Below are 13,600 nucleotides of genomic sequence, written 5' to 3'. Positions count from 1 at the left end.
CGCTCCTTATTATAAACGCTTTCGAAAGGTTAAAATGTATTTATTATATTGTTCATTAGACATCTGCGCATATGCTCTTGGTACTTCAGAGGTCAATTTATAAATTCTTGTTATTCGGGCCTTTGTTTAAAATCTGTATACTCGTATCTTTCATGATTTTATGAGAAATTGCTTAACACAAATAACAATTCAGAAAGTATGAGTGCTTATAATCGTTTAAATTAACTTTTTTTAAATTTTAGCGTTCAAATTCATTTCAATTAATAAAATTGGAATACTTGATCGTGAATTAAGTTTACCTTTTAATATTCAACAGAGGTATGAATCATTACATAAACATTAATCATTATTAATGAATCGAGAAGTGCACAACGTCTTATTTTAGGAGATTTTAAGTCAAAATTAAGTTACTGACCACATCATAGAACAGTGCTAGGTTAGGAATAAGGTTATTATATTTACTACAACTTCTCGATAGCATCAGACTCTCAAAGACTGACATGGATTTGTTAGATATTATTCTACTGTGAACATTTCCTGCCGCGAAGAATTTAATGGGTCTCATCCTCTTGCTCGTCCCATAAAATGGTTTATATTTTTATAGAGCCGTCGAAGGGGTCCGTAAAAATAAGCCATGTTCATAACAAGCAAATGAATTAAAGTCTCGAAAAAATGTAATTCCCTCTTTATTTCCGTGTTCTCAATAAATAAAAGAGGAAGAAAATTATAAATTTAATTGTCAGCTACGCTATTCTGGAAGGACGTTTGGTGCCCCCGATTCTACCGTGAGTAAAAAAAAACAGAAAGATTCGATGCCCTGCTATAAATGGCACATTTATCCAAACATAAATCGCAGTTAAAGAATATGATCTTGAATAACACTTGCCCTCGGAATATTTACGGCTTCTTTCACGCGGTCACTTTGGTGTTCACAGCAATTCTTCACTTTTGCCTTTCCTTCGTGGCACCTTAGTCCTCAATTTGAAGGTGTGAACGCAGCGACCGATAAAGCACACGTGCGGAACGGAAAACATTTGCACATAAAACTGGAGTAGGAGGATAACTGTATTGGCAAGGAAGTAAAAATGGAAATGATTCTCCAAAAATCAATTAAATATTTTTACGAAAAATAAAACTGCCAATACGTTTTTTGCCTCCTAATTCGTCATACTCATAACGGTTTAGCTGCCATAAATTTGAAATAAGATTGCAATTTATATTAACGGATATAAAAATGTAGCCATTCAAACCAATAATAAAGGAAAAAAAATTTACAAGGGGGTTGGCTGATAATTGAATTACTCGAAAAGTGCGGTGCGCGTGTTTGGTCGATTGCTTGAGTGTTTCCGGTAGGATAAGTCCCAGCAGTAATCTGATGGCCAATTTTTGTGGTTAGTGACATAAACATTTAATTGTGATTCTCAAATACTCGATTGGATGTAGTACATTTATTACCATGATTGATTTCAAGTAAAATTCTTATTATTAACTATGCAAAAATAATTATATCGCAGGTGATTATTCAATTCAATTAGGTCATATGGTGTGTTTTCTCTTGTAAATGCTCATTTATAAGTGAGGAGGACGGATTTACGGAGAGTATTTAAGATTGTTTTATACACATAAGATCTATAAACATTCCTCAAATCATAGATACCGAACGTAAATTGAATCTGATGATGCTGTTATATTGATAGAATTGAGCTCTTACGGCTAGTAGTATTGAATGAATATAAAAATCCAATAGCCGTAAACAGTTTACCTTTCTAAACAAAGTACAAATGAAATTAGTTGGCTAACGCCACAAGTCAAGAAGGGGTAAAAGGTAAAAAGGAAAGGGAAAAGAAAGGTGAATACGAATACGCGTATTTCGGCCACAAAGTAGCCCTCTTCAGCGTATTGAAGGGTAATCGTCACGACAACAAAAGTCGAAGTGAGAAAGGGTAAGGGCAATCCGAAGAATATATAGTGTAACATGTGGGGGGAGGGGGGTTGGTGAAAGAGACAAGAGCCAATAGACAAAGCTGATAGTAGAGGAGTTTGAAAAGATAGGTTATGTAGTGATGGGGAGGGGGAATTACACGATCAAGAAAATGACCATTGCAAAAAGGTGGGGGGAAGTGAAGGGGAAGCTTAGCACAACCGTTTAGCGAACGTTGGTGGGGTAGGGAGAAGTGAAAGGCAACCTACAGACAAATAGCCGTTGAGGATGTGGGAAAAACTTTATAGAGGATGAAGGGAATACCTCAAAAACGGAGAATTGATAGTTTAGGGAAGGGAAAGGAGAAGGGATGAGAAGCACAAACGTTGAAGAGACTGTAGGTTTACAATGAACTAAGGGCTATTTTAAATTTAACAGGGAGAAAAGCGAGGAATATGAAATAGGTCCGGTGACACTGTTTAGGAGATTGTCTCTGTTTTTGAAAATTAAAATGCTCTCATAAGCGTCAAGTATAATGCTGTTATGAAAATACATGTATACACTAACTTGGAAACTACACTAACCAGTGTAAAAGATCCGATTTGTCCTTTGGGGCTGTTGCCATCGATTTAAGCTGTTGGTAAAGGAGTCTAAATTTTGTGGAGAATGCTTTCAACACCGTTATAAACAGGTTGTTACGTTTTTAGTACAGGCAATACCGCACTTAGAACTGCATCGACGAAATGGTAAAGTGATACCTTGAAATCTTGAAAGAAAACGATGACCAAATATTTTGAACATGAAATCCATGGAAATTTGGATTTTGCTTACTCGTTCATGAGTTAAATACTACGGGAGCAGATGTACATTCATAGACCAAACCGTAACTATGGGCCCTTTCAACGGGATTCTTCTACAGATCTGTTCTTTAAGATAGTTTCACGCTGATAATTTTCTTTCACTGTTGGATCGGGCTGTTCTGTCATGCCTATGGTAAACGTTCCTAATGCTGGTACTAAATTAAATTTTATAGAATCCAATGCAATAATATATGATCGCGGGTGAAATTTCACGTCACATTACTCTGATTATGCCCCTTTACACTAGTTTATCAACTTTTAAATTTTAACAAAGTCTATTTTTGCATTGCAGAAGTCTAATTCCAGCAGACATGGTAGACCTCAGTGGTCACCAATGGCTCATTATTTGAAGTTAAATTAACTCTCTACTCTTTATGTGGCACTGTAATTTAAAACTATTATGAACCTATTTAGTAGCCTATTCTGGCGTGATGTGGTGGAAGTCGAACATAATGAATAACTGATCGTAGCACTTTTCCAGTTGATAAAAATTTTTATTTTACGACCAGGTTTCGATGTATTACATCATCATCAGGTAACAAACTGAAGTTGTGTGCCGGCTTATCCTCCATTATGAACCTTTTAAGGATCTAAATAAAATGTATTTTTCTCAGTGACACAAATTAAGTAACTAGTAAAACCTGAAAAATGAAGGAAATTTCGATAGAAACTTGATGAAATCATATCATAAGATTGGAGCAAAATTTAGGGGTTTCCCATATTTACTATTCAGGGTAACGTAAGTTGTGATATCATTTTACTTTTTTTCATATTCAGCTTGATTGCCTTTTCCCTTTTCAGAATAGTTCATAAAAATTCCCTGGAATTCTACAGCACTATTTATTGATGAAATACTTGCTTTAAAGGTATTGAACCGGAAGATAGAATTGGGCGCCATATTTGCAAGAAAGTATTGGACATACATATCGCCAATTCCAATAAAAGAATCTGTCGCGGAGTCATTCACGGCAGTCTTGAGCAGTAGATGTGCTGGTAGAATGATAGAATTCTATTTACATACTATTTTCTCCCTGGGTCGACTCCGCGTACGTAATAAATGTGAAGATGCCCGCGCGTTTCCTTTAATATACGAAGCAGTGCCAAGGCCGTAGCTTTCACTCCTCGAATGACCTGGATCGATTTTAGTCATTGTCATGCCAGGAGTGAGGTTGACTGATATATTCATATGCCCCATCCCAGTAATTGTATTCTTTCCTGACTCGCTGAACATGTTGATAAAGGTTAAGGTAAGGAAATTACGAATGTGACCAAACAGTCTGCAATTTTTCCGTGGGATGCTTAACGAAAAGCATTACATTAACGAAAATATCTACTGCCATTTAAATGGCAATGCTCATATACGTACAGGACCGCTGAGCACGTTTTGCCCTTGACTGATTTTCACTTTTTCCGACTGTTTCCATAACATGTTACGCATGTCGTTTTGTATATGAATTATTATAATGGTGACTTATCAAAATTTTGTTGACTATTAATGGAATGTTATTTATTTACTTTGATGATTGTGATTTTTCAATAAAAACTCAGTAAAATCATTAAGGGAAGAAATATTTATTTCATAATAAAAATATAAATTAAAAGTAATCAAATTGGTTGGATTTTAATCATGTTTGGGATAAAAAAATAAATACTGAATGTCAGTTTACTGTTTATTCGATTCTCTCGATTCGATTGAAATAAACTCGATTGAATCAATATTTAAAAATAATATACATGAACTTTTTAAAGGTTAACAGTTTCATAGGTTGGTGTAGTGGAGGGAATAAAGTAAGGATATAGTTCTTTTCCACAAAATGAAACTTCATTGTCTCTCCCACATTTAATGCTAAAATGTCTCCCTATAACTAAAATTTTAGGAAATACTTTGAAATTTTTGGCTTTGCGCCAAATTCTCATTCTATTTGAGTGGTGATTGTCAATAGCGATTTCGTCTGCAAATGCTTCGGGATATTTTTTACAAATTATAACACTTGCAAATACAAATATCTATTTTTATAAAAAACCACAACTTGTGGTTAAATTATGCGGCAAAATTTATTAAGCTTACTTTAGTTAAAAATGCTTCACTAAATATCAATATAAGATATTAATAAATTATTCTAGAAACTCATCGTTCAATGATTAATATATGGAACAAAAAATTAATAACTCCTACCTGAGGGAATACAAACACTCGGAAGTTTTGCAAAGCAAAATAAAATATCATCTGGAATGCCAATTATGAATATATGAGACATTACTCGTACATTAAACATAAATAATGTATAACGAAAATTTCTGTTGGCTATTAGAAATTAATTTCATTTTTCGCTTAGCAACTGAGGGCTCACTGATTTTCAGCTGGATCATTCATTGTCATTGAATAAATATTTCTCGCTTCCCTGTGCAAGTTTTAACTTTTTGTACTCTTGTAAGCTTTGAAGCGTGATTTTCTTATTAATTGAATATCTAGCTACACTATTTTCACATTTGTAGTTTAAAAACCTGCACCGCAAAGTAAAAAACAGAATGGCCACTGGCTTGGAAAATTTACGAAACCACAGAAAACACTAGGAATTTATTTTGGAGTGGAAAACTCTTTGGAGGCATATTAGCAGGCTGTAGAGCGCCCCAGAAATTGGCGTATGAACGAGCACGAGTCTAAGATTTCAATTTATTGGTAAGAGTATACTTATTAAAATGATAATACGCATAATTATAACACACACATACACATATATATGTATATATATGTGTATAAATATATGAATTTATTTGGGAGGTGTACTTCTCTTAATCTATAAATTTAGCACTTATAATCTTTACAACAATAAAATATTAAGGTTTTATCCATACATTATGCAGAATTAAGCAGTTGCGTGTCTTCTACGCCTCTCATGTGCAAGGAAGCAAACGGGTCCAGATTAATTCTTGTCTGTTAGAGATAAACAATGTTGGAATATGATGTGAAAACGGTCCCACTGATATCAATGGAAATTTTCCATTATTTAAGGTACAGTGCCCATTAGAGGATAGATTATGGGTTTTTAAATAAACTCACAGACTCATGCAAATTTAAATTTACATTTTCTGCCGACCAAATATCGGCTCTCACCCCAACTCTCTTTTTCTTCCTCCTGCAGGTAATCACTCCACCAAATATACTTCCCCTTCCACTTTAACGGCGGGCGATGCGCGTACGCCACAGGTGGGGCATCCTAAAAGAGCATCAAGGCCAATACCTTGACTCGTACCACATTTTCTTCATCGACCCCTGATCACCCTCTATTTAGGAAGGAGGGTTGGTACGATTTTGATGGCAACAGACCAATGTAGTACATATGCCAGTTATCTGACGATGCGCTTATATATAGTATGTATACGCCAGGTCATTTATCACTTTGTCGCCTTTATCTCTATTATAAAAACTACAATGACCATTCAGGCAAAGCCTGGTGCCTTAACTAGCAATTTATACATGGGAAATACAGCAGGATTCTCGAAATTACATGCATTCATATAATTCACTATTGTAGTCTGAATTATTGGAATAGATGTTGAAGTTTTACTTAAAATCATTAACGGTTATCGTCAACTGCAGTGAATCTCTGTGGCTTGGTATTTTAAAGAAGCTCTCGAACATTTTTTTAAGAGTATATCTACATTTTAATATATATTACTAAGTCAACAGTACATTTTTTACCACTCAATATCAAACCTTACTTAGAGTTTGGATATTGAGACAAAAGAAAATTCATAGCTACGGAGCCTTACTAGGTATTTAAAGAAGAAGCATGATATCGGAAATATAACTTGTGAATTTTATAGTTTCATGAAGTAGAAGAAACCAATTAGCCATAATTTGCTGCATCATCTCGCGTTGTGCTCAGTTCAATACTGTTGGTATTACCAAAACCGAACCCGGTTATTTTCCGGAAAACATGGTGGATAGAGTTTACACTTAAAAATACGTATCTATCTATTTTACTGGCTTTTATTTCACAGTCGATATTCAACAATTTGGTTTCAACAGTTCAATGCTCTAAATAAGGGAAGCTGTTTGGACTTGGCTTTAGCCACGATGCATAAAAAGTTAGCAGATTAGGATTGAAATGTGAAGAGCGATCTAATTTCAAAGATTTTTGTTCCTTTTTCAAAGAATATTTTTATGTTTCAAAAACTTTCTTCGCCAATGAGGTCATCCAGTACATTACAAACCTCAGTGGGATCTTTGCTTGACGCTCGGAAGATAGAGACCTACGATGAACCCACAGAATTTAAAGGGAGGAGAAATATTAAAATAATAAACATGTAGAAATAAGGTATTGAATGCTCTTCTAGGTGAGCAGTTATCTGAAAAAATGAAGCTCTGCGTGTGTATCACCTCCTCCTGGACGAAGGAACGAGGGGTATATCAGGAATCGACTCTAAAAAAATTAAAAATTGATTGATTTAAGGAACTGAAAAATCTTTAAGTAAAGGGCAAATTCAAGAAATTAATTCAATTGATATTCAAAATGCGCCATGAAGAGATTAAGGTGTTCTTTTATTTAATTATGAACTCATGAACTGAGGGAGGTAAACAGGCATTTCCCAGGACCTCTTATACAATTTTAATTTTAGGGAGCTGGAAATTCTATCACCCAGTTTCCCTTGCATTGAGCACATTGTCGACGAGAGTATGGGCTTCTGTTAGCTACAATAAATTATGCTATAAGACTATTCGCTATTGATAGCGAGCGATATTCATGAGTTTGTAAACTTTTATAATACCGAAGTAGGTATATGGATAAAAGTTCAAAAAGGCAATTCTTCAGTGATTCTGGTTCCTTTTCCACGTTAATAATGGTGCTAGTGTGACGGATGTTTCGAATATTTATGGCGGAAAAGAAACGTATGCGAAAATATTGGAAGCAGAGGCCAATTTCGACAATAATGAAAACGGATCTTATATTCTTAGATCTGAATTTGATTCAGCAGTAAAAGATTTAAGAGCAAAAAACGCAACAAGGATCGACGATATACTCTAGGACCTATTAAAATGTCCAAGAAATAAGAATATGATACAGATACATAGCCTAACATATGATACGTATATAATAGCAGGAATAAAAATTGTCGTTAAGGCCCAATCTGGTTATAGAAGAAGTAGAGGAACAAGAGAAGCTATCCTCCCTATTAGATCCATCGTAGAGAGGAGGATTTAGAAAGATAAACCGACTATATCATATTACTCAACCTTGATAAAGCCTTCTTTAAAGTTATGATAGCGGAAATATGATAATACCTCTGTCCACTAAGGAAATTGGAAGATACTGCAACGGCAGGAAATTGACACGCGCCCTATAAACATACAGATCGAGCAGCGGTGATTAGATGCGGTTGAAATCAGGGAAGAAGCAAAAATAAAGAAAGGAGTGAGGCAGGGTTGCTCATTCCCAGCATTGATATTTAATGCGTATGTTGTGAAGGCAATCAACAAATCACAAAAAAGATAAGAGGTGTTCAAATTCAAGGAGGGAGAATAAATATACTGCAGTTGGCGGATAACATAGCTACACTAACAGAGGAGAAAGAAGAACGTACAAGGATACCAATAAATTTGGAGAATACAATGAAAAAGTACAACTTTAAGTTAACCAAGGTTAAAACTAAGCTAATGGTGAACATTAAATATAAGGAATAAAATTAAAATAAGGAAAGGCCCAATGAAATATGCGTAAGAGTTTTACTATTTAGGCAGCAGAAGAACTGATGATGAAAGAAGCATGTGTATTGTAAGTAAAGTAGGAATGACGAATAAGGCTTTCTTCTATCAGAGGAAGCAAAATTTAATGGCAAATAACACTACGATAGGCATAACCGTTCAGATTTATAAGTGGATTTTAATTGTCTGCCAATGTGAGAGTTGGACAATAGGAGCATCTTAGAAAAGAAGATTGGAGGCGATGGAAATATATTGAAACGGATAAATGACGAGCCCTAAATAAACAGACAGTGTCAAAAATGTAGAAGTATTCCAAAGAGTGGGTGAAGAGAGAAGCCTATGGAGAGCACATACAAAAAGAAGGACATATCGTGAAGCACGATAGTTTACTGACGATTATACCTCATTAAAGCATAGAGGGGGAAAATCACAGAGCAAGGTCTAGGATGACGAGACGAGAAGGAGGTAATGGAAAGTGTCGGAGTAAGTAGCTTATAAGGAAGTGAAGAGATCCGCCCGAAACAGCATAGCATGGTGGAGAGCTGCTACAAATCAATCCTCGGATTGCACGAGTACCTTTAAGGACCTTCCGGAATCCGCCTGCCAGGAAGCCTTCGAGTAATGGAAAAGACGCTTGCAAAAGTGCATCGACGCTAAAGGGATGTACTTCGAAGAATTTTTAGGCATTGTAGCAATATCTGCGATTAATCTATTTTTCCGATACTTTATTCAAAACAGGTAACTTATCGATCAGAGCAATGCTTACTCGTAAATCGAAATCAGTCTTTATTTCTTGCTAAAATTTTCTACTGAATACAAACCTATTTCCTACAAATCTGTTTCGTCAGAAAAAATTTAACTAATTTAAATGATATTGCAATAATTATTTAATTAAATAATTGGGGATTATTACAGGGTACCATTGTTGTCCTAATTAATTTTAATTATCACTTGTAAAATTTTATTTACCTTAACTTTTAATTTGCCATTTAAAATTGCTTTCATTGAAATTCAGCCATTCAATTGAATTATAAATGAAGTTAAAAAACAAGATACAGTATTAGCATCACTGGCGCATCAGTACAAGTAGATACAGAACGCAAAAGTTTAATGTTGAAATATCGAGTAAATTATTCTAACCCTAAAAATGGGCATGGCGAAAACGAGAAGTTATAGGGAATAGAACGCAACACCAGCCCATACGACTCCTTTTCTTACTACATTAGAACACTTCAATTAAAACTATTAAAACAATTCTTAGGTGAAGTAACACCTAGTTATCTTAGTATTTACGTAATTAAAACACACATTCCATAGTACTGCTAATATCCCAACCTCACTCTTGTGCGCTCTTATACCTGTACGTGTTCTCGACGGGTATAATGCTGATGCACATTCTTAAGAGACAGAGCCACGGTCATATTTTATATGTGCCCAGTATCCACAGATAAAAACAACAAACCATTCAATTCGTGTCCATAAATGCCTACATTTTACTGTTTACTTTTATAAGTTGAGTTTAGGTGACTCTTCATACGGATACATTCATTAGGCAAAATTCTATGTTCAACACAGCGTTGTGAACTGCCGAACAAGGCGAATTCGATCTCTATTTTTACTCGTTTGAACTGTGGTGTGAACTCTCGTTCCATTATCAAAAAATAAAAGTTGATTTGCACGACTATCGTGCGGAGAGCTCGGGAAATTTTTTTATTCATGAAATCAGCATACAAATCCCCAGGAGGAAGCGGTGGGATTACCGACTCGGAGGAGGGGACGAAGTTGTGACGCTTCTAACACTTTGCGCTCTTTCAAAAAGGAGCGGCTTCATACCAAGCCGCGGAGAAATGGACTCAACACCTTCAAGGAATAGATGGAAAATGAATTGGAGTGGGCGGAAAAATCAATCTTTCCCGAGAAATGTTCAATTTGCCGACGAATTACCCAAGATCCCCGAACGTAGTGGTTCTGATGAGAGGGGGACGGTGGAGCGAGATGGGTTCACTTTTTCCCCTCTTTTAGAGTTTATATCGTCTCCTTCCAACAAACACCCACTTCTCCCCCCTTCTAGAAGTAGCTCCCACAGCTTCTCCACCTCATATTGAAAATCGCCCCCCTCCTTCCCATTTTAAAGGTTGTTTCCACGTGCTGCTACCCCGGGGACGACATAAAAATGGAAGGAAATAAAATTTGGTTTGCTTCCAAGAGCACGTTCGCTATTCAAGCCGGTCTCCAATTCAAAGCAGTTTCGAAAAATAAACGGAAAGCCACCACGTAACAGGTGAAAGGGAACGGTAGATCATATTACGTGTTTCCCTTGGAGGTACTGGAAAGTGGAGGAAATAGTAGGCAATTATTTTTGCGTGATTACTCCAAACAATGAATGCGAGACGGCTCATTAGGTTACTTGCGGCAACAGAGACTTTTAATTGCTCATGAGGGCGATCCTATCATTGAAAAGTAATTAATCAGGGCTTCAATAAACGTAAGGGTGATACGATGGAATCAATTTCAGCGAGTAGGATTCTTAAATGAGAACTGAAAATAGCAGACACTGTAAACGCACATGGACAAGATTAAGTTTGAAAAATATGAGGTCTGTCCGGAAAGTACCCAGCCATGCTGTTCTCATAAGTCAACTATTTAAAATGACAATGGGGTAAATTTATAACACTACGACGCTTGCTTTTCTCCTATGAATATGGAGATCTAAGTAAGGTTAATTCCGGCATTTGTTTGATCTCAGAGTGAGCGATATTATCTGATTTAAAAACGAATGCTTTCATTTACATACACTTATTCATGAATGCGAACACTACTTACAGCTATGGAATCTAAATTATTCTTGGATGATAACGCTATTGTTAACATTTGTTTTCTGGATATGCTAATGAGACGCTCGAGATGTCATAGGAAAAATTCTATCAATATGGTAAATGGGAAAGTGATTATTTACAGTGTAATAAAAAAATATAAAATTGCGAGTAAAGCTATGTTAGTAAAATTGTTGAGACATCATCAGCTACAAAATCATACCCAATTGCAGACAGATAGGAGCTACCATCTATTTTAAATAGTGCGCATAGCATTTCATGACGAACCTACATTAACAGGAACGACGCCTTGGCAGGCACCACTAAAATGCAACTCCATAGGCCTCATACATTACTATGGTTTGAAAGTGTCCATCAGTAAGTACTGTACAGTGACGATCCAGGGGTCTTTCTTTTGGTTTCAAGTAACTGGGAAGCCACTACAGCCTTCCCAGAGAAAGGGAAATTTCATGAAGAGAGACAGATACTCAGGATTTAGAACTATGAGTTATCACTTTAATTTAGAACTATTTCTAAATGTTTATAGTTTTAAGTTATGGTACAAAGTTATTAAGTTGATTTTACTAAGTTAAATCATTATGTATGTAATGATGTCACTTTTATGGGTAAAAGGGCTTTTGTGGACATAAAGATAAAAAGTTAATTTTGATCTGAGTAACGCTTCGGATAAGTGCAATAGAAACTCCAAGTAATATGCGTCGCTGAATACATATTATAGCTCTTTTAGAATGAAAATTTGACTTAAAGATGCTTTTTCAAAATTTCATGCTATAAAGATGTTATTTCAAATTCGACGTAAAGGGATGGTTTTGCAGGAATTATTTAATATTTTAAAATTTAGTTCAAATAAATTCATCAACTAAAATTCAATAAGCCTTAAATCCTTTGAAATGCTTAAAATCGACGAGATAGTCGGTCAAGCTATTGATATTCTACATTATCGAAGGTAAAATAATAGGAGAAAAAAGAAGATAGTTTTTGAGGGGATTTCATGGCAATTGGCTTGTTATCCCGTTGATCTTCAGTTTGCTGTTCAGAAAAAAAACAACGAAAGAAAGAAGTTTTTCCATCCTGCCTTCTCCCTTGGTTGTAGATACATTTTAAATCCAATTTTAGCGTTGCATGTTTTTCATTTTTGATAGGAATGAAATTTCTATATTTTAGTGATGATTACTTTTAATGTAAAAGGCATTACTCTCCCGCCATCCTGTTGCTTATCTCCCTTCCGTATTTTTCACTTTTTTTGCAGTATTGGTGAATTTCTTGTGTGGCACGTATTTTAGTTCACTGAATTTGACGAAGTATAAATCCCATATGACTACTGTGTCAAACTGTTTTGAGTGTTTGATGGAAAAAGTATGGGTAGCGGTATTTGTAATGGTAATGTAGCGTCTTCTGCCAAACTTATTGCTCATAACTTAATTGAAAAATAAGGATTTGAAGAATTTCATTCGCCATTATCTAGGCTTGGTATTCAACGCCATCAGAATACATACATATTAATTGAAAGGTCACTCACAAATGAAATTTTTCCTAGATCATGTATAAAAAGAACGAGAATTACAAGATAGGTTGTACGAGAAATATTTTTACGCACTTTATATTTTCTCCTACAATTGGTTTGCTACTACTAATCATAAGCGATCATATAGTGAAAACGACATTAAGATCAACACAAGAACCGTAAAGAAGAAAATATGGAGAATAGCTGGATATGCTGAATAGCTTTTTATCTCTAGGAAGGGTAAATATCTAAGCCCTTAAAGGAACACAGATGATAGGCACAACATAAACCCGTTTCAGGTCGTCAAATGCGATTTAATGGAAATTGTATTGCATAAAAGGCTGCCACGAGATTTGTTTTATACGATTCGGTTAGGAAGTTTTCTCAAACGAAACGCTGTACGGAAAAGCGACCCGTGTGACGCGGTGCGCACCGTATCAAATTGATGGATAAACTAAGCAAACCGGACAGAAATTTTCTTTTTATTGGAAAACTATCTCATTTTTTTCTGATTATCTTGAGTTAATGGCTGTTCGATCGAAACTCAACGGAGTACTCACGTAGGATATCATGGGGAGATTCCACGCAGCCGCCACAAGGGCCTCGGGCTGGCAAGTGTTGTCGGGGCCGATGAAGGCGATGGTTCCATTGTCCCTCATCTCCGTCATCCTGCGGATGGAGATTGCCGGGTGGGACCTCTGAATCGTTTGATCTTCGGCCCGCAGGTGACCTCCTGTGCCTCCCATTGCCGTGGCCGTCGGTGTCGCGCCGTCG

At 35.9% G+C, this 13,600-nt stretch overlaps 1 protein-coding gene across 1 annotated transcript in view; it reads right to left on the bottom strand.

Annotated features, from left to right (window-relative positions):
- The window catches only part of Gyc32E (Guanylyl cyclase at 32E), a 53,799-nt gene that overhangs the window by 39,855 nt on the left and 344 nt on the right, over positions 1-13,600 (bottom strand). Inside the window, exon 2 of the mRNA XM_071587937.1 lies at positions 13,387-13,524. Coding sequence (XP_071444038.1) covers positions 13,387-13,524 — 138 coding nt within the window. The remainder of the gene's footprint in view (positions 1-13,386; positions 13,525-13,600) is intronic.

The sequence above is a fragment of the Hetaerina americana genome, unplaced genomic scaffold (genome assembly GCF_022747635.1).
Source record: "Hetaerina americana unplaced genomic scaffold, ioHetAmer1.1.p SCAF_3, whole genome shotgun sequence".
Lineage (NCBI taxonomy): Eukaryota > Metazoa > Arthropoda > Insecta > Odonata > Calopterygidae > Hetaerina > Hetaerina americana.
Note: the sequence above shows the minus strand (reverse complement) of the source record. Positions and strands in the feature narration are given on the sequence as shown.